The sequence below is a fragment of the Lepus europaeus genome, chromosome 7, assembly GCF_033115175.1.
Source record: "Lepus europaeus isolate LE1 chromosome 7, mLepTim1.pri, whole genome shotgun sequence".
Classification (NCBI taxonomy): Eukaryota; Metazoa; Chordata; class Mammalia; order Lagomorpha; family Leporidae; genus Lepus; species Lepus europaeus.
In genome coordinates, this window is record NC_084833.1 from 65,062,679 (window position 1) to 65,081,532 (window position 18,854).

The 18,854-nt window shown below is 60.4% G+C and overlaps 1 protein-coding gene across 1 annotated transcript in view; it reads left to right on the forward strand.

The window, feature by feature from the left end:
* The first annotated feature begins 229 nt into the window (after positions 1 to 229).
* The window catches only part of DGAT2 (diacylglycerol O-acyltransferase 2), a 28,313-nt gene continuing 9,688 nt past the window's right edge, over positions 230 to 18,854 (forward strand). The window contains exons 1-4 of the mRNA XM_062196731.1: positions 230 to 550; positions 12,701 to 12,829; positions 17,706 to 17,813; positions 18,029 to 18,099. Coding sequence (XP_062052715.1) covers positions 430 to 550; positions 12,701 to 12,829; positions 17,706 to 17,813; positions 18,029 to 18,099 — 429 coding nt within the window. The 5' untranslated portion in view covers positions 230 to 429. The remainder of the gene's footprint in view (positions 551 to 12,700; positions 12,830 to 17,705; positions 17,814 to 18,028; positions 18,100 to 18,854) is intronic.

Consider the following 18,854-nt stretch of genomic DNA (forward strand, 5'->3'; position numbering starts at 1 on the left):
CAAGTACGCCCGGGAAGGAAGGCTCGGGCTCCTCGCTCCCCTCCCAGCGCCTCTCGCCCGCCGGCTCCCGCATGGCGTGCTCGCACCGCGCCCAGGCACAGGTGCCGCCCCGCGGGCCAGTGGTGCAGCCCGCGGGGGTGGAACGGCCTGCCCCGCCCCGCCGCGCCGCGCCGGCCCGCCCCCTTGTGAGGTTATAAAGCGCCGCGCTCGGCGCGCAGAGCGCAGGAGCTGTCGTTCGGCTCGGGTTTCCGCTGCTCCTCGCGCCGCGGTCGGCCGCCCGCCTGCCGGTGCCATAGCTGCCCCCCGCTCCGGGGCCGTCCTCGGGCTCCCGTGCTCCGCGCGAAGCCCTGGCCCCGGCGGCCGGGGCATGGGCCAAGGGCGCGGGGTTAGGCGGCTTCCCGCAGGGCCGTGCCCCGCACCGGCGGCAGGATGAAGACCCTCATAGCTGCCTACTCCGGGGTGCTGCGGGGCGCGCGTCGGGCCGAGGCGGCCCGGAGTGAGAGCTCAGATGGAGGCCGTGCGCTGTCACGTGAGGGGTCTGGGAGATGGGGTGAGTGTCACCGCGGGAAGGCTGTGGGAACCGGGCCGTTCACCCTGGCGTTGGGAAGCTCAAGATTTCGGGAAGGGCTCCGAAGCCGGCTGGTGGGGAGTGGAGGGCCGGTGAGGTCCTGGTCACTTCTGGGGAAGCTTAGCGCCTCCCGCCCCCTTCCCCCCAACCCTCATCATCTGGGTCTGAGACGAGGGAAGGATCATGGTTACCTGGTCTGATCCAGCCAGCCTGGTCCGGTAGTCATCCGGTGCGGGCTCCATTGTGACCACTCATCAATTTGTGCAACCTCTTACATCACTTCCCGGCCCCCAGAGGGTTCCCCTCACGTGTGAGATGGGGGTGACACCATCCACCCTTCTCGGCTATCGGGGATCCTGGGGACATCCGCGACCCCAGCAGTTCCCTCCCCCTTTGCCCTCATCAGGTGGCGCAAGCTGTTGCAATGAGTTGGCTGAGGCCGGTGGCAAGAGTCCTGTAAGCCTCTAGACGGGGACATGCCTGGCAGGACAGGTGTGCCCGCGCTGTCTTTGTCCCACACCCATCCTCCAGGGCGGACGGAGCCCCTCAGTGAGTCAAGGGCAGAGCTGAGCTCAAACTCCAGAGCTTTTTCCAGGGGAGGAAGAGCATCCCTGCCACCCCCACACCCCTTAGCTAGACTCGGAGAAACTGAGGCAGGAGGAATGAAATCCAGATGGGGGAGGGAAGGCCCGGGAAGTCATCAGACCCGTCCGAGTCTGCAGATCTGCCTCTCACCAAGCCCGACTGTCAGCCCCGAGTATTCCGCGAGCTGAACTTCTCCCACCTGGGGTTTCTTTCTTTAGTAATGTACTAATTTTAGCAAGGTAGTAACCTACTCTCCCCACCTGCATTATAAAAATCAAATGTATTAAATATAGAAATTTTGAAAACCATAGACAAACAGGAAGAAAATTAAAGTTGCTGGTCAATCAATTATGCAAAGATAGCCTTGAATTAACATTTTGGTATTTTATCTTTATTCGGAGTCTGTGCAGATAAAGTTGAGGGCATACCATAGATACAGTTCTGAGTCCTGCTTTTTCTCTGTTAATGTTCATCAAAATCATTTATAATCTAGTGGCCGGAGCTGTGTCCCCGTTCACCTGTATGCTGGCGTTGCATTGTCCCTTGTGTGACGAGTACACTGGGTTTCTGCCCCTCTTGGTCTGGGTTGCACTTGGACAGATACCCAGAGAGCAGCCTGAGCGGCCCCAGGCACCTGGCTGGTAGCCTCGGACACCCCTGCTCTCCGGGACACCCTTTGAGGCCCTGAGCTGGGGAAGGAAGGGACTTGTCCACATTCAGGTCTTTAGAAATGCTTTTGTCTTCAGAGGTAATGGGCTGGGAATGCTGCCTGTGGCTCTCCTTCTTGGAGCTCCCTAGCCCTGGGCTCTGCGGTGCCCAGGCCGGGAGCTGTGCCCTGGCTCTCACCTCGTTGACCTAGAGCCTGTCGATCAAGAGAACTTGTACTCTAGCAAATGGTTCTGAGCGGATCGCCTAATATCATGTCAGAGGCATATCTCCATGCTGTTAGCAGATCTGAAAAACACGATTTGCTGCTTGCTTTTTGTTTTTGTTGTTGTTGTTTTTGTTTTGGAAGTGGGTGCAAGGAATTACAATACAGAATGTGACAAGGGCTGGTATGAAATGCAAACCTGTGTGTGTGGCTCTTGGGCTTGCTTTGGTGAAAGACTGGGTGGGGTATGGGAGGGTACAAGGCGGGTCTGGTTATCTGGGCATCTCCATTAGACCTGCTTTCTCCATCCCTGGTCCCTGAAGACACTCCCCAGTGGCCTAGTTTGCCTCTGCAGATAAGGTCCCACTGTTGCGAGGTGGTGAGCTCCCTGTCAGCGGCAGCGTTCAAGGAGAGACATGGATTCTGAGAAGGGAAGTCCTGTGATGGGTGAGAGATGGAAATAGACGCCTGGGCGACTGGCATGTTTGTGGGGGCCTGGGTGCACGGGTGGGTGCAGATCTCTGAAGGACTGCCCTGGGCCAGGCACAGAGGCTGCAGAGTCGGTTACGTCAACCTCTCTGCCTTTGCCCCCGTGTAGTGGGCATTTCAGATCAGAGGGGTGAGCGTAGGAGGCAGCCTGGAGTGGGGCCGCCCCCGGACAGTTCTGAGCCAACTATGTGGCTCCAAAGAACAAGGCAGGAGCGCTGGGAGTGGGTGGGGGGTTAGAGGGACAGGTTCTAATGTCCCACGGGGCTCCTTTCCTCCACCTCCTGCTGTGGACCACATGGGCAGGGGCTTAGTAGGGGGTGATTATTGGGGTGACTCTGGAGCTGAGGGTTGGCGGGTCCCTGTCTCAGTCCTCAAGCACAGAGTGAGAGCATCATGCTCTCGTCTTCCCCTCCCCTGATTCTGCATAGCTTTCCCCCTAACAGCACAGAGACCATGTTCAGGTTGTCTGTGTTGTCAAGAGCTCCTCTGGGCTGGGAAAGGAGAGCTGAGAGTATTAGTTTATTAGCAGGCTGGGTGACTCAGTGGCCAGTGTGGCAATCCTGCGCCACCCCCACCCTCCTATCCCCAAGTTCAGTAACAAGTCCGTGAGTCATGAAAACATAGGTAGCTGTTAGCACCGGATCTGGGCCAGCCTTCATGGTACAGACAGAAGCCCTGAAGTCCCAGAGACAAAGGATTGGTCCAGGGTTTTCAAAGCCAGGCCAGAGCCAGATCTGCCTCCCCGGCTGAGGCCTGCCTCCTTAAAGTAGATGTGTGGGAGGCTGCAGGCTCCCCTCCGAGTGTTCAGGGGGTTGGGTGGCTGAATGAGTGAGGGTTGCTCCCAGGGGTAGGGAGTGCGGTGGCAGCAGCTCACCTTTTCCCAAGCTTTGCCGGGAAGTTCCCCAAGTTTACCCTGGGGGATAGAGACACCAGGAGCACCCAGAGCTCCTACTGCCTGGTGAGCTGCCAGTTGCATTCCTTACTCCTCTGCTTACCCCGTCATCCTTCAAACCTCCCAGAATCCCTCTGTGGCCTGCGATGTGTATTTGAGTACCCTCGTCCTCACTGTCTCGGGCTCTCTCCTGTGTGCCGTCTGCCACGTTCCAGACATGCTGGTGGTCTTCCCACTCCTCCAGCATTGCCCTCCGTGCAGTCCCACCTCAGGGCCTTTGCATATGCTGCCCGTCTTCCCAGATCTTTGCATGGCTGGCTTCTGAACATTCAGTCTCCTCTCAGAGGCCTTCCCTGGTCACCACATCTTGTTGTGCTTTAATAGCCTTTATTTATTTATTTATTACCTAAATTATTGCATGTGCTTAACTGCTAGTGCACTGCCTCCCGCCATGACAGGGTCAGCCCCTGGGGAACAGAGACCTTATCTGTCTCTCTCAGTGTGTGGCCATACCACACTACCTGGCAGGTAGTAGGTACTCAGTAAATGTTTGTTGAGGGAGTGAATCATTGATGGGACTTCCCTGTTCCTCTCACCAGGAAGCGCCGCTTTTAGCTTCAGGTGCACCCAGGCCTTCCTCGGGCCTCCTCTCTGCCCTCCTGGCTGGGTGCTGGGGTCGCAGCTGTTCGGGCCCTGGAGGTGCCAGTCTGGCGAGGAGCTGGGCCCCAGGGCTGGGCACCGAAGTCAGAGCGCCATGCCTGCAGCCCTGCCTTTTCTCTGGGTCATGGTGGGTGGCTCATTTCCTCCCTGGAAATCTCACTCCCCCTCTCTGGAAAACAGGGCCAGAAGTCTCAGGCTCTCAAGGGTAGAATGATTGTGGGTGGGAAGTGCTTTGGAAACTAGCTTGTTCCGTTTGTGCTGGTCCTTGTTGTTTGTCCAGTGTGACGGGCACCAGGCTCCAACACTATGGAGCCTCGCTCGCTCTGTGCTGGGACTTCCAGGAGGGCTTCACCCAGGTGGGGACTTGGGGTGTAGGCCCTTTGATGCTTTGATTGGGGGCCTCAGGCGTGTCAAGCCACAGTCCCTGCCTTTAAGGAAGCAAGACCAGAGGGATGTACACACAGTGACAGCGCAGAGTGAGCGAGCAGTGACCGGGGAGGAGGAGGGGAGAGCTGTGGAAGCTGGAGATAAGGGTCAGGGAAGGCTCCCTGGAAGAGGCGACATCCTGTCTGGATCTTGGAGGGGGAATCGACCTTAGCAAGGCAGGCAGGGCTATTCTGCACGTGAGTAGAGGCGTGAGTACTGGGTGGGAGAGGCAGCCTGACCACAGGGCCCCCGAGTGACCAGCCCTGGCTGAGGTTCTGGTGTGCTGAGAGGCAGGGGCCGGGGCGACGGACAGGCTGCTGGATGCAGTTCATGGTGGCCTGCCTGTGTCTGCCCGCAGCCGCCCGGGAGGAAGACTTGTGAGCTCCTGGGAAAGGAGTTAGTTAGAAAATGCAGTTTGTTTCTCAGCCTCCAGCACTCCTGGGTGCTCCCGGGGTGCAGCTAGTGCTGGGGCTGGGAGCTGGGCTCAGGCTCAGGGTAGATGAGCCCTTGCTCAGCCACAGAACTGCTATGCAGCCTCCACAAGCCCCTGCTCCCTCCTGCCTCAGTCTCTTCATCTGTAAAATGGACAAAAGTGCCCTAAGGGTATCTTCCCTGGTTATGGTGCTGAAACCGGGAACGTTTTGGGCAAATCATCAGGAGCAGGAAGGGTGAGCTCGGTTTCTTATTAAGGCAGAATTAGCAGTTCTCAGCAGAGCACCAGGAGCCCGGCTCTGCATCTGCTAACCGCGTACCCGTGGCCACCTCCGCCTCCCCGTATGCACAGCAAACAGGGCTGCTGAGATGACCCTTTGGATTCGGGCTCCACCCCCGACTCTTGGGGGTCACCCTCTTCCTCCTTCTTAAGTTCTCCTTGTGAAAAGGGGTTCACATCCTGCGTGGGGCCCAGGCAGGTGCCCCTCCTCGCCATGTACTGTGATAGGGGCCTCCTTGGTGGCACACCCGCAAGCCGGTGGCATTGCTGTGGCAACCCCTCCCACCTGAATGTTTTGAATGTACTGGGTTAGAGGGTAGAGCTGAGAAAAGCCAGGCCCCGGGTTCTCAGCAGCCCTGTCCAGGGTCCTTGTTGTAGCTGCAGCATTGTCAAGAGCGTGGTGTCCTAAGGGGCACACGTCCTTGGCCTCACCTGCCGGACTCTGCCCTGGTTCATGCAAACCAAATGCATGAAATCCAGGCTCTGGAGTAGGCCGAGTGGGGTGCCTGCTCCCTGAAGGGGGTGTTTTGTGGATAAAGGCGCATCCGTGGGTTCCAGCAGAGCCCAGGTTGGTAGGAACTCAGATTGCAGCTGACCAACCCCAACCCCAGCCGCCTGATTTTGAGCCAGTGGGGAGACCAGGGTCCAGCGAGGGGGAGGGAGACCCTTGGGCTGCCTGGGTCCCTGCACCAGGCCCTGAAGACCAGCAAGCCCATCTAGGGTCCTGATGCTCAGGCCAAGCAGCCAGCCCAGCACCCCAGTCTGGGGTTACTTTTCCAGTGCCTGGCTTTCCCTTTGGGCAAATATCCCCAGCCCCCCTCCCCCCACCTCAGGCCCTGCTTTAAAGATGCAACATTTGCAAAGCAGACCCCTGGAAGGGAACCATTAGACTGAGAGTGCACAGTGGCAGGGACCGGGTGAGTGGCAGGCCAGCTGCCTGGCTGAAGTTGGTGGAGGCCATGGGGGCGCTGGTTGGCACTCTGCCTGGCCTTTGGGGTGTGGCCCCGCCCTCGCTGTCTCAGCAAGACCAATGCTCCCGGTCTCTGTGCCGCAGCCCGACTGAACTGCTCGCAGTTATCGTCTCTGACCTGTGTCTTCTCGTTGCCCTTGAGGCCCTTGTGGCTGCCAGGCCCGCAGCTTGGGGGGCTGACCCCGCGTCCTCCTCCTAAGCTGTTGCTTCCCCAGGGAGGGCAGGGCTGAGGGCTTCCAGTGGGCTCCTGGCCCCAGCTGACCCTCCATGGTCCTTTCCCCCAGCTGTATGTGGGGTGGGGCATCTGAGCTCAGCCTTGGCAGGTGCCCGAGAACCAGGGGAGGCGGGGGCTCCCCTGAGGAGCGTGCGGCCTGCAAGGGGGACTTAGAGCGTCCTTACTGCCTGAGTGGTGGCGTCTGGGTTCCACCCTCCCGTTTCTTCCCCTGGAGCCTCCCACTGTTGCCCTCAGCTTTAAGCAGTCCTCCATGGGCAGAGCCCTTTCCTCCCCCCGCCCCCCCCCCCGGCCCCGCCCCGCCCCGCCCCAGCCCCAGGATGCTCCGTTTGACCCTGTGTTGCGGTGCCGGTCAGTCACCTGCAAAGGGCTGATCTCTGTTCTCATCCGGGTCCGGTTTATTCCTGCCACAAACATTGACCAAGCCGCTGCTCCCGAGTCTGACTCCATGCCTGGCCCAGACACTCGGGTAAATGAGACGTGGTCCCGGCAAGCGCACACACATGGTTCCCCTGATGAGGAAGGCTGAGTGCAAGAGGGAGGTGGGGGTGTTCAGTGCAGCCTGCATAGAGGCAGGGCAGGAGGGCCGGCTGGCTGGTCACCGTGGTGTGCAGTGCCCAGCAGGTGCCTGGTGAGCGTGTGCAGAATGCCGGGCTTGGAGGTAACAGAATCTACCCTGGGGGCATTGCAGGCAGTGCACAGAGCCTGCGGGAACTTCCTGGAGGGAAGGAGATTCTGGCTGAGCAGCAGTGAGGCACAGCTTCCAGTGCAAGGCTTTTCATAGCCTAGCCCTGTGCTGGGACTCTCCCAGCAGCACGCGTGGCCCTCAGAGCAGGCAGTGTTGCTGTGGTCAAACCTCTCCTTGCCACAGACATGTGAACTCCTGTTGTGCGGCCCCTGCCCCAGGAAGCCTGGAAGAGAGCTCACTCACCTCTGGCCTTGGCCCAGCTTTCTGGGTCTCCCTGGGGGCCAGGGGGCAGGATGTCCACCCTATGCTTCCGTGCAGCCTGTGCCCAGCCTGGCGTGGCTTAGGGCAACTTCCTCACTCATCTGAGCTTGGAAGCAGATGGGTACAGGTGCGTCGTCCTTGGGGCTGGGATGTGAGCGGGAGGACTGTGCCCACCAACAGGCTGTCACACCTCTGTGGCCTCGCTGGCGCTCAGTGGCTCTCTAGCAGGTGTGCCAGACACTCCGGCCTCTTCCTTGAGTTACTCGCGCTCCTCACCACCGTCCTGGGTCCCAACCAGGAAAGACGTTGGGCCTCGGGGAGAGGAGGTGACTTTCCAGGCCTCCCAGCAGGAAGAGTCAAAGCCGGGACTTGAACCCTGAGTCTCCCTATTGCCTACGCCTCTGCTCCAAGGCCAACGTAGGCCCAGTTGTCCCCAAGAGACAGGGGACAACAGAGACTCGCTCGCTAATGAAAGAGCTTTCCTTTTTATGACACTCATACCCGTGCATTACCTCGCTCAATGCTCACAACGACTTGGCGAGGTGGGTATTAGCCCCACTGCACAGATGAGGAAGCTGAGGCCCGCACAGGAAGTGAGTCATTCAGGCCACGCTTCCCGCACAGCAGGGGCTGGGCTCTCCGACACCCAGCTTCTCAGGCTGGGGTGCCCCCTCCCCAGATGCCAGTAGTGGCGCGGTGATGGGTGGGGGCAGCGGTGAGGCTGTCCAGAGGTGTGACCTGCCCGCTTCCCGTGAGTGCCCAGTGCCTGCTGTCTGCCGGCCGGGGGTCCTCTGGCCCCAGCCTCTATCTCCTGGCCCAGGGGAGTTTTCCTCAGGGCCCTCAGCCCTGCCTGACGTTTCCCCGCACGCTCACGCATAGGTGTTGTCTCTGCCTGGGCAGAATGTAAGCTTCCTGCCAGGTGGGACATCTGCTGCGTGCTGGGCACCTTGTCAGTGCTCCGTGCTTTGAGTCATATCTCTGACCCCATCCGCCTCCTCTGGGAAGCCCCCTTGGGATGGGCAGTCTTGCATCCCGGCCTGTTTTGGGTAAAGGTACCCTCTCCCCACTTCCGGGCTCTGGGCCTCGGTGTGAGAACCCTGTCGACGTCTGTGCTCCGCCAGCTGCAGTGCCCGCTCTCCTCCCCTTTGCTCTCGGAGCCTGTCTTCAGGGCCATGGCAGAGCGCCGGGGCCTCCTTGGAGCATCCTCTGCCATGGCCCTCACCTGGCTAGCTCCCTTGTAACAGCCCCGGGGCCCTGCACCGCCTGCAGAGCTGTGTGTGTGCCTGGCCTTCCTACCCTTCCTGCCCTGCGTGGCCACCACATTCTTCGTCATTTACTCTTCCCAAGCACGCGTGGGGGAGGGTCCTGCTCATCCTCATTTTATAGATGTGCAGCCTAAAGCCAAGTGCGGTTAGGTGGCTTGCGCGTGCCGCAGAGCCAGGCAGGGGCAGAGCTGGCCCAGGTCCCTTTCTCCGCTCCAGGGCTTTGGGGCTGAGACTCTGCCGCCTGCAGGTGTGGACAGAACTGGCTGCAAGCAGCTGTGGGATGCGGCCTCCCAGGCCGCTCTGGTATCCGCCGCTGGGCGAGGAGGTGCTCAAACACCTCCACCCTCCCTGCTGCTGGCAGCTCTGGTTTCACCCTGGCAGCAGGAGCTCGGCGTGGGGGAGCACGTGGGTGGGGGTGTTCCCACTCCTGGCCCAGGAGATGTGGGGTGTGGGATGGGGCGGAATGGGCAGTCCTCCTGAGCTGGGGTGTCACCTTCCTGGAGTCTGGGTGGTGGCCAGCCCTCCGTGGCGTGGCATCATAGAAATGATAGGGATTTGCCACCCAGATACCTGCGAGGAGCCTTGGTGGCCCACGCCCTGAGCCCTGGCAAGCGGCTTCCCCCCGCATCTGTTTCCTCCTCCGTGACCTGGGCTGCCAGTCCCTGCCGTGTCTCCCTTTCCGGGGAAGCGCTGCAGGACAACAGTGGCCCACGTTGTTGTGGCAGGGGAGGAGCCCAGCTGCTGTGGGCCTCCCCCGCGGCTCCATGTCCTCTGCCCTCCCCACGAGTAGGAGCTGCTGTTGGAGGTGGCCCTGGGGACTCTGTCTTCTCAGCACGCGTTGCTCTGCTCTCTAGCCTGTCCTAGCTCTCCCCAGGACAGGGGATGTGTGTAGGTAGGGGGGAATCTGTCCCCTTCAAAGGCTGAACGCTTCTGCCCCCCCCCCCCCCCCCGCCGTCTCAGGGTCCTCAGTGATGGGGCTCGTATGGGTGTGGCCTCTCTCCAGGCAGCCAGGTCTAAGGTGGGCCTCCAACCTCTCTGAGCTGCTTTTCCTGCCAGACCCTGTGCAGGGCTCTGGGCACCTGGAGGACCCAGCCCTGGTGCCCGGGAGCCCCTGGCAGAGGACAATAGCCGTGCAGGACAGGTGCTGTGACAGTGTGTAGATGGCATGTGGCTGTGCATGGCAGACAGGGAGCAAACTGGACCTGGGCCTCAGCTGAATGCTGTGGTTCCCTGCCGGCCCACCCAGGAGTCAGGATCAGGTAGGCTGATCCTGGCAACCCCACCAGCTTCTGCTGGCCCCCTCCCGGCCACAGCTGGGGCAGAGGCAGTGCTGACAGCCGGGACTGTCAGCAGCCTGTGGGTGTCCAACTGAACCCCACTTCCCAACTGCCCTGGGCAGCTGCGCCACAGCTGCTGAAAGTGATGAGCTCTGGTGCTCTACTCCCGAGCCAGGAGCCCTTTGGAGGTCAAAGGCCAGAGGTCAGACAGTTCTCCATCCCCCCCTTTTTGTGGTCGAGGAAACCATAGCTCAGAGAGGTGAAGAAACTTGGGCGAGCTGACACAGGAGTTGGTGGCAGAGCTGGGACTGGAACCTACTGTATCGGCTGCATGAGATGCCTGCTCCTGGCCCACTCCTCTGAGGGAAAACAGGTCACTGTCCCTGGCCGGCCTCCAGGGACAGGCTTTGTTGTGGGGAGAAGAGAAAGAATTTGGGGAGACCTACAGCACAGGGACAGACACAGAAGCCTGGACTGAGACCGACTGCCTGCCTCTGGCTGAGTGACCTTGGCCATGTAGCGCCACCACAATGGGGGTGATGGTGCCGGAGTCGCAGGTGTCCAAGCACCTGTTCAAGTGCTTTGCAGCCCAAAGCTTGGGGGTCTCCTGGGCAATCATGTGTGTCACTCGGCCCTGCAGGGAGGGGTCCTGGGGCGCTGGGGGATGGCCAGAGCGGAGCTCTGCTCTTGCCGTCCCCTCTACGCCCTCACGAGTGCCCACCCTGCACCAGCCCTGGCAGGGTACCGGGGCTCACCATAGACCCGACCCAGGCCTGGCCCCCAGGCAGCTTCCAATCTGCTGAAAAGCCAGTGTGTTAGTCTGAACTGACTGGTGCATGCCAGGAAGGGAGCCTAGAGCCCCATGGAGGCTGGCGTTCTCTCTCTCCTTCGTCCGCGGTGCTGGCCTGGCCTGCCTCCACCCTCAGATTTCCTCCCTGTCGTGGCAAGGCAGCCCCAGCCAGCTCTGGGCTTGTGGGTGGTCCTTAGAATTGACCCAAGAGAAGGAAAGCCCTTCTCTCTCCAAAAACGCCAGACATGTGGCTTTAGCTTGTTGTCAGAGGTGAACAGAGCAGGGCAGACAAGCAATGACTTGATGTTCCTTAGGTCCCCTGGGGGCTTCCACTAGGAGGAGGGTTCAGCATCCCTGGACGGGCCAGCTCCCGAGGCTGGGCTCTGCCGTCAGCCAGGTTGGTCCGAGGGGGCCCGGCCCCCAGCATTCCAACAGCTCACAGAGGCTGCTGATGCCACTGTGCCCGACCACACTTGGGTAGAAGGTGCTAGAAGCCACTCTGTCTTCTCTCTGGTGGGCACAGCCTCCCTGCCCTGAGTAGAACAGGGCCTCACCTGCCCTGAACCGTCCTGGAGCAGCCGTGGCTCCTGCGGCAGGTCCGGGAGGCAGAGCCATGCCGAATCGCGCTGGGGGCCCTCAGACTCCCTGAGAAGCGGGAGTTTTAGAAGGGGGTGAAGGAGCAGTTATGACCCGGTGGCCCAGCTGCTGCTTGTGCTTTGCTGAGTGGAATGGGGCCCCTGCATCCTAGTTATACCTGGGGAGTGTCAGATGCTCGTGAGCGCTGGATCCCGGCCATGCACCGGGCTGTAGCGGGGAGCCCCGGTCGCATGGGAAACAGAGCCAGGGTCAGAACTCTGGTCTGACTCTTCCGTGCCATAGCACGCCCCCTCCCTCTGATCCGTCAGACCAGGTAAAGGGGACGGACCCATGCCAGGCCTGGCATCTCTCGCCCACCTCCTCAAAGTCACAGCCGTCGGCCACTTTCACACAACTGATGAGTGTGTCGTCTCCCCCACCCCCGCAAGTCTGCTATGACCTGGTGCTCTGCAGATTTGAATGACAAGCAAAGGCCTGAGTGTCAGCCCCGAATCCTTCTCCCTCCCCACCCCCAGGGCGAAAGGTCATGAGACCTCTAGGACAAGGGTTGTAACTGAATCCTCTGTGCCCTGGGCTTTGCACAGAGTGGGTGGTGTGAAGGAATGTTTGACCAGCACACAACAGCACTCAGAGAAGATATGCTGGGGCTCAGCACAGAGGGGGTGTGATGTGGCAGCTGGAAGGAATGGGGTATGGGTTAGCAGCCCTGCCCGGGCCCCTCCCCAGCGTGGCCTCTCCTGCCATCTCCAGGCTTCGAGGGGCCACAGCCACAGTGCCAACTTCATGGGAACACCTTGTCCTCACTTCCAGGCTTGGCGCTGGCTTGGTACTGGCATAGTGTCCTCCAGGTTGCCCAGGGCTCCCTGGGCCCTGGGAGCTTCGCACAAACTAAAACTCCCATACAGTTTCTCCCCGGGCCGCGAGCTTTGGGCACTGGAGATGAAGCCGGAAGAGTCAGTCCCTCTGAAGGTGGCCGGGTGGGGGTGGGAGCATGCTGCTGGGACAAGTGGTGTCCACCGCAGGGGATCGGGGGTGGGAGAGCAGGGACTGGGGATGCTCAAAGTACACTTGGAGGAAAAACATTGCCTGCTGGGTGTTGACCCTCTGGCCTTGGCCTTGCAGCCACAACTCGCAAAGATTAAATATTTGCGCTGGATGCAGGTACAGCCTAAGCACCGGAGTTGTACTGGGGTGGAGGAGAGCAGCTGGTCCCTGAGGCCCCTGTACGTGCTTCATCTGCTCTCCACAACAACCCTGGGAGGGGACACTGTCCCCACTGTGTGTACACAGCCCGGAGTCGCAAAGGGCGGGAGTCTGAAGCCAGATCTGACCCTGCGGCCATGCGCCTGTCACCTGGAAAGGCCCCTGCAGGGGAGGGGGAGGCTGGCGGTGGGCTGACGTGTCCCCTCTGCCACAGGTGCTGGCTCCAGCATCCTCGCCGCCCTCCAGGACCTCTTCTCTGTCACCTGGCTCAATAGGTCCAAGGTGGAAAAGCAGCTCCAGGTCATCTCGGTGCTCCAGTGGGTCCTGTCCTTCCTCGTGCTGGGTAAGCTGCAGCTCGGACGGGGGGAGCCTGGGCCGGCAGGGACTCTGCACGGCCGCCCCGTGGTCTCCTCGCGCTTACCCCTACTTCTGGGGCCCCGGATCAAGGGCTCTAGCCTGCGGCCGGCAGGAGGGCTCGGCAGCGTCCCGCGGGAGGTGGCAGTGTGGTTCCCACTGTACGGATGGGAATCCTGAGTCTCAGAGAAGGCAGGGGCCCTGCCCAAAGGCACACAGATGTAGAGCCAGGTCTGAGGGCCCCCAGCGCCTGTGCCCAGCAACCAGCATTGTCCTGCTGTGGGGCCGCTTTGCCCTGCGGCGTCAGGCTTCAGTCCTGGCAGTGCTACCCACGGGCCCTGTGACCCTGCGCGGGTCACTCCAGCTCTCAGCACATCCGTTTCCCCATTTCAAATGTGTCTACTTCACATGGCTTTCCTGGCACCAGGAGAGGAGGAATGAGAGTGCCTGGCCCAGGGCTGGGCAGGCTGAGCCCCCGTGATGCAGGCACTGTTAGTTGGGCAGCCCCTGGAGCCCACCCCAGCCCTCGCCCACCCACCCTGCTGCTTCCCGCAGCTGCCAGCTTCACGCCCATGCTGTTTCATCTCCCAGCACCGCCAACATCAGTGCCTTGGTTGCTGCTTCTGCAGGTCTGGCTGGGTGCCACCGTGCCCCCGGTTGTCACCCAGGCCAGGGTCAGGACTACTGGGTCATCTGGGAGGAGGGAACAGACCCTGGTGTCCTTACCCAGGCCTCTGCATGCTCAGCAAAGCAAGTGGCGTCCCTGGTGCATCGGGCGTGGACACACCTGCTGCTGGGCCTCACAGGGCGCAGCCCAGCACCGGGCAGCCAGTCCCTCCTGCCACCCACTCTCCAGGGCTGTCAGGCCAAGGGGATCGGCAGGAACTTCCAGGCCAGTGCTGAGCGGCCGTCAGGGCACAGGCAAGGACGAGGGAGCTCTTTGTCAAAGCCCCACAGTGTGCCAGGCCTTTGACATGTCCTCCTTTGAATCCCCACTGCCTGAGCCTGCCAGGCTCATGAAATGGCCGAACTGGGGTATTAGCAGAAGCCAAGTGCATGCTCGCTGGGGAGCCTGGGCTGCACAGAACCAGCCTACATTTTTAGCCCAAGAGTGGGCTTAGGGGGCCATGGACCCCCTCTAGCAAGCCGCAGACCTACCAGTGCGAGCGTCTGCATGTCTTCTGGGGAGAGGGACCATAGCTAAGGGCAGGTCCTTCCAAGGACACAGGGCCTCAGAAAGAAAAAGACATACTTGTTTGGGGAGCAGAGCAAATTGAAGTGGCCCTGCGCAGGGACCAGCTCCCCCCACCCCCCATAACGAACATTGAGCCGCTGATTAGAATCCTAGGGGAAGGAGCACAGTGCGACTACTAGGCTTTGTTGAGATAAGGAGGGGAGGACAGAGCCTTGCTCAAGGTCGCACAAGAAGAAAGTAGTGGGGCCAGGACTAGAACCCAGGGCCTCCAGCCTCATCAGCTCCACCTGCTCTGCAGGGCCCCTGCTTGCCCCCAGAAGCCCCTACTATCCTTGTCTGAGTGGTCGGGCTCAGCTGGTAGGGGACTGAGCAGCTGGAGCAAGCCCAGCCTACGCAGCACGCCCTGGGGATTCCTCCAGCTGTGGTTAATGATTGAGCCGGCCCCGCCACAGCCACAGCCCAGAAACCGGCCCAGCATCTTCCCAACGCCCTGTGTGGGTGGGAGCCAGGCCTGTAGGACAGGGTAGGTCTGCTAAGCTCTGCTAATGAGCACCCTGAGCGCGGCCGCTCCCTCCCACTGCCTCGCAGCCTGCTGGCTGGGACTCACCTACTGGCGCGGAGGCCCCCCTCTGCACGAGGCTTGTCACCATTTTTGTGCCATTGGGCCCCTCTGGCATTCTGTGGGCCTCTGAAGGCTGGGGGGCCTCAGTGGGGATTTCGCTTTGTTTTAATTTCGTATTTTTCCAAGAGATGCAGAAAGAGACACACACACACATGCACAAAGAAAAAGAATACTCATCTACTGCTTCACTCCCCTGGTGCCCATGATGGCTAGTACTAGGCCAGGCAGAAGCTGGGAGCCAGGAACTCCCTCCAAGCCTCCCACACGGGTGACAGGGCCCCAGCAAATTATCACTGGTGGGAACCATGAGCAGGAAGCTAGTCTCAAGGGCTAGAGCTGGGCAAGGAGCCCAAGTACCCCAATGTGGGACACGAATGTCTTACCTGGCATCTAAACCACTGACCTGCAAGTGGGGCAGCCAGGACTTGAACTATGGGATGCTAGTATCGAAGGCAGCAGCTTTACCCACCACACCACAGCACTGGCTCTGACCTTAGTGCATTTATTTATTTATTTTAGATTTATTTTATTTATTTGAAAGAGTTACAGAGAGAGGTAGAAACAGAGAGAGAGGTCTTCCATTGGTGCACCCCCCAATTGGCCACAACAGCCGGAGCTGTGCCGATCCGAAGCCAGGAGCCAGGAGCTTCCTCCAGGTTTCCCATGCAGGTACAGGGGCCCAAAGACTTGGGCTATCCCCCACTGCTTTCCCAGGCCATAGCAGAGAGCTGGATCGGAAGAGGAGTAGTCAGGACTAGAACCAGCGCCCACATGGGATGCTGGTGCCTCAGGCCAGGGCTGAAACCCCCTGTGCCACAGTGCTGGCCCCGACCTTAACACTTCTAAATGTTTAATACAAAATACACTGGATTTCAAAGGAAGCCAAGGGTATTGACATGTATTTACATGTCTACACATTGGAAAAAAGCCAATTAGATATATAGTGACATACGCACTATCTTATTACTTCCAATAAAAAGACCCAGCAAGAGGTAGTAATTACTGTAATGATTAAGTAGCGAGAAGGAATGAGTTTTTAGGACATCTGCTGTTGCTGTAACGTGACATGCAAGTCCCTTTGTCAGCGTGGTGTCACGTCACGGGGAGTGCTAATCCCTTGTGGTTTGTTGACACATAAGTGAAAGAAATACTGAATTTCTGGGAGAGGAAAGTGGGCATTTGGATGTCCCTGTCCAGGTCCACGGACACTCACCGGGGGCCAGGGTGTGTGTGAAGTCACCACCGGCTCCTTCCATCTCTGCCACACTGTGGGGAATTGTGGCCCGGGGGCATGGTGGGGGCGTGGTGGGGACGTGGCAGGGATGTGGTGGGGATGTGGCGGGTACCCCAGTGCCTGGGCTGTTTAGCGTCAGAGCCTGCGCTCTTCATCAGCTCCCACCACTGGGCGTCTGAGCACTGCCTGCCTCCTGGGCTTGGGGCTGCAGAATCGTGTGTCTCCAGCTGCTAGGCCCCCGTGCTGCGCGGGTGTCCTGAGCCTCCCCCGGGGGAGCCACACCTCCCAGGCCCAGTGGGATCGGTGCCTGCCGCAGCCCCACCACCTAAGAGGGTGGGACCGGGAGTGCAGGACTGGATTCTGAGAAAGCAGTGGGGGTGGGGTGGGGGTTCCGTCCCCCCTCGCGCTCAGGAAGCCCTTCTGGTGTTGGTGCTGGGAAGAATGCATCTGCCTGGGTTTCAGTGCCTGAGGTGCTCAGGCCAAGGGCCTGCCTGCAGGAGCAGTCCCCCGGCCAGGGAGGAGACGCCGGGGCCAGGGCTAGGTCCAGGAACGCCGTGTCTCCCTGCTGATTCTTCTTCCCCACACAGCCACCTTAGCTACGGAGAGGCGAGCTGGGGCGGGACACCCTCTGCGGAGAGTCAGCCACTAGGCAGCGGGGCCTGGGGCTGCAGACTGCTCAGAGCCTCCTGACATCCGGGCCCACCCAGGCCCTCCCAGGAGTGTCCACCTGGCCTCTGCAAGAGCTCGGAGACCTGTGGCAGTGGGGGCCAGAATGGTCCCTTTCCTAGGCCTACAAAAGGAGACCTGGGGCAAACTGCTGGCCAGGGTGATCTGGGGTGCGGCCACACGTGGCCCTGTGTTGCAGCCTTGGCGGCCCCTGCCTTGCCTTCAGCAGGTACTGCAGGCACACAGCCTCCCGGGCCTGCACTGTCACCTCCTGAGCTGCTCCCAGGCACTGTGATCACACCTTCCAACGCACCTGTACCCTGGGTCTAGCCCCCCACCTCCGAGGACAGGCCGGCTCAGGAGTCTGGGGCAGGACGCTTCCCTGCCCTCAGTTTATGGGGAGTGTGCCTCTGGGCCTGTTCTGTCCCATGGGAACTCAAAGGAGGCTGAGCGTGGTGCAGGGGGTGGGGGTTGGGGAGCCCTGGAACCGGGCCCTGGGGTGCCTGTGGCTCGCTCAGTACCCAGTGGCGGGTGGGCACACAACAGGGCTTGGCCTCCCTGAGTCAGGTGTGTGTGTGTGTGGGGGGGGTGCTGACAGGAGCCCATGCCTCTAGCAAGCAGGGATCCCCACTACCGCTGGTCCTGTGCCGTGTGCCAGGGTGCAAAGAAGCCGTGGCCTGCTCGTGTGGGGCCCTTGGAGGTGAGAGACCGAGGCAGGCAGCGGACGCTCGCTGAAGAGAGATCTGAGCAAGGCCTTGAAGGCCGGCAAAGATCAGAGGGAGAGAAGTGCTGGTGAGGGCCTGGAGGGTGAGCCGGGGGCCGGCCCAGCCCTGTCCAGCGCTTTGCTTCTGTTCCGTGCCAGGCAGGCCCGCCCCCGGGGGGCCTCCGAGGGGAGGGGTGGGCTGTGGGCTGTGTTCCCTCCCCCTAGCCATGATAGCCATGCTGGGCCCTGGCACAGGTGGGATGTGCAAGGAGGAAACAGACCCAGGAGACGAACCCAGGCTGCGCTGTCTCTCAGCGGCTGCAGCTGGGGACCCCAAGGCCCACGGCTTCGGCTGCGCCTGGCTTGGTGCCCCTGTAAGCACACCATCACTTGCACTGCGCAGAGGGAAGGCGGAGGCCCTGACCGCGGCCCCTGCCTCCCCCAGGAGTGGCCTGCAGCATCATCCTCATGTACACCTTCTGCACCGACTGCTGGCTCCTCGCCGTGCTCTATTTCACCTGGCTGGCCTTCGACTGGAACACGCCCAAGAAAGGTGAGAGCTGCGCTCCACCACCCCCCCGGCCCCGCCCAAGTACCGCCTGGGAGCACCGGCCTGCTGCACCAGCCCAAGCGCCTCATCGCCTCATCATAGGCTCTGTGGGAGACGCCCTGGGCCAGTCCGGTGGGTGGTCTTGTGGGAGGGACCAGAGGGACCCCGTGGGAAGGGTCTCTAACCAAACGCCCCCACCCCTGCTTCTCCCCTGGAAGGTGGCAGGAGATCGCAGTGGGTGCGGAACTGGGCCGTGTGGCGCTACTTCCGAGACTACTTCCCCATCCAGGTAAAGACTGTGCTCGTTAGCCTGGGTCTGTAGGAACGCAGGGCAGAGCTGCACTCCGGCCCAGCCCACCTGTCCGCGGTGGCCGCGAGTGCTGAGCTGGGCCGTGTGGGATCCTGTACCGTGAGCATCTGCGGACTCTGCCCTGCTGTATGCAGGATTTGAGGCAGCTTGGGACGCACGGGATGCCATAGCAGGTAAAGAGCAAAATCAACACGTGGGGGAAAAACACAAGTATTTCAGACACAATAAGCAGCACACTTGTAGGTAAACTTCATATTCAGCTCAGAGCTTCCTGGCAGTCAAGGCAGAAAGGGAAACATGATAGTTCTTTATTTCTTGTCTTGGGCAAGGAGGAGGTATATTGGTTCCTTGGGAGAAATAAGACTTATTACAACATTTGAATGTAAAAGATGAGAGCTATAGGATAGCATATTATGACCAGTGCTGGCCTACCATAGAGCTGGCCTACCATAGGCACAGGTGTTTGCACAGTGCATAAGATGCCACTCGGGACACCTGCATCTCCTCTCAGAGTGTCTGGGTTTAAGTCCTGGCCCTGCTTCCAATTCTAACTTCTTACTGCTGTGCACCCCGGGAGGCAGCAGTGGTGGCTCAAGAACTTGGCTCCCTGTCACTCACATGGGAGACCTGCTCGGGGTTCTGGGCTCCTCATTTCAGCCTGGCCCAACCCAGACTATTTCTGCCATTTGGGGAGTTAATTTTTTTTTTAATTTGAAGGATTTTTATTTATTTGA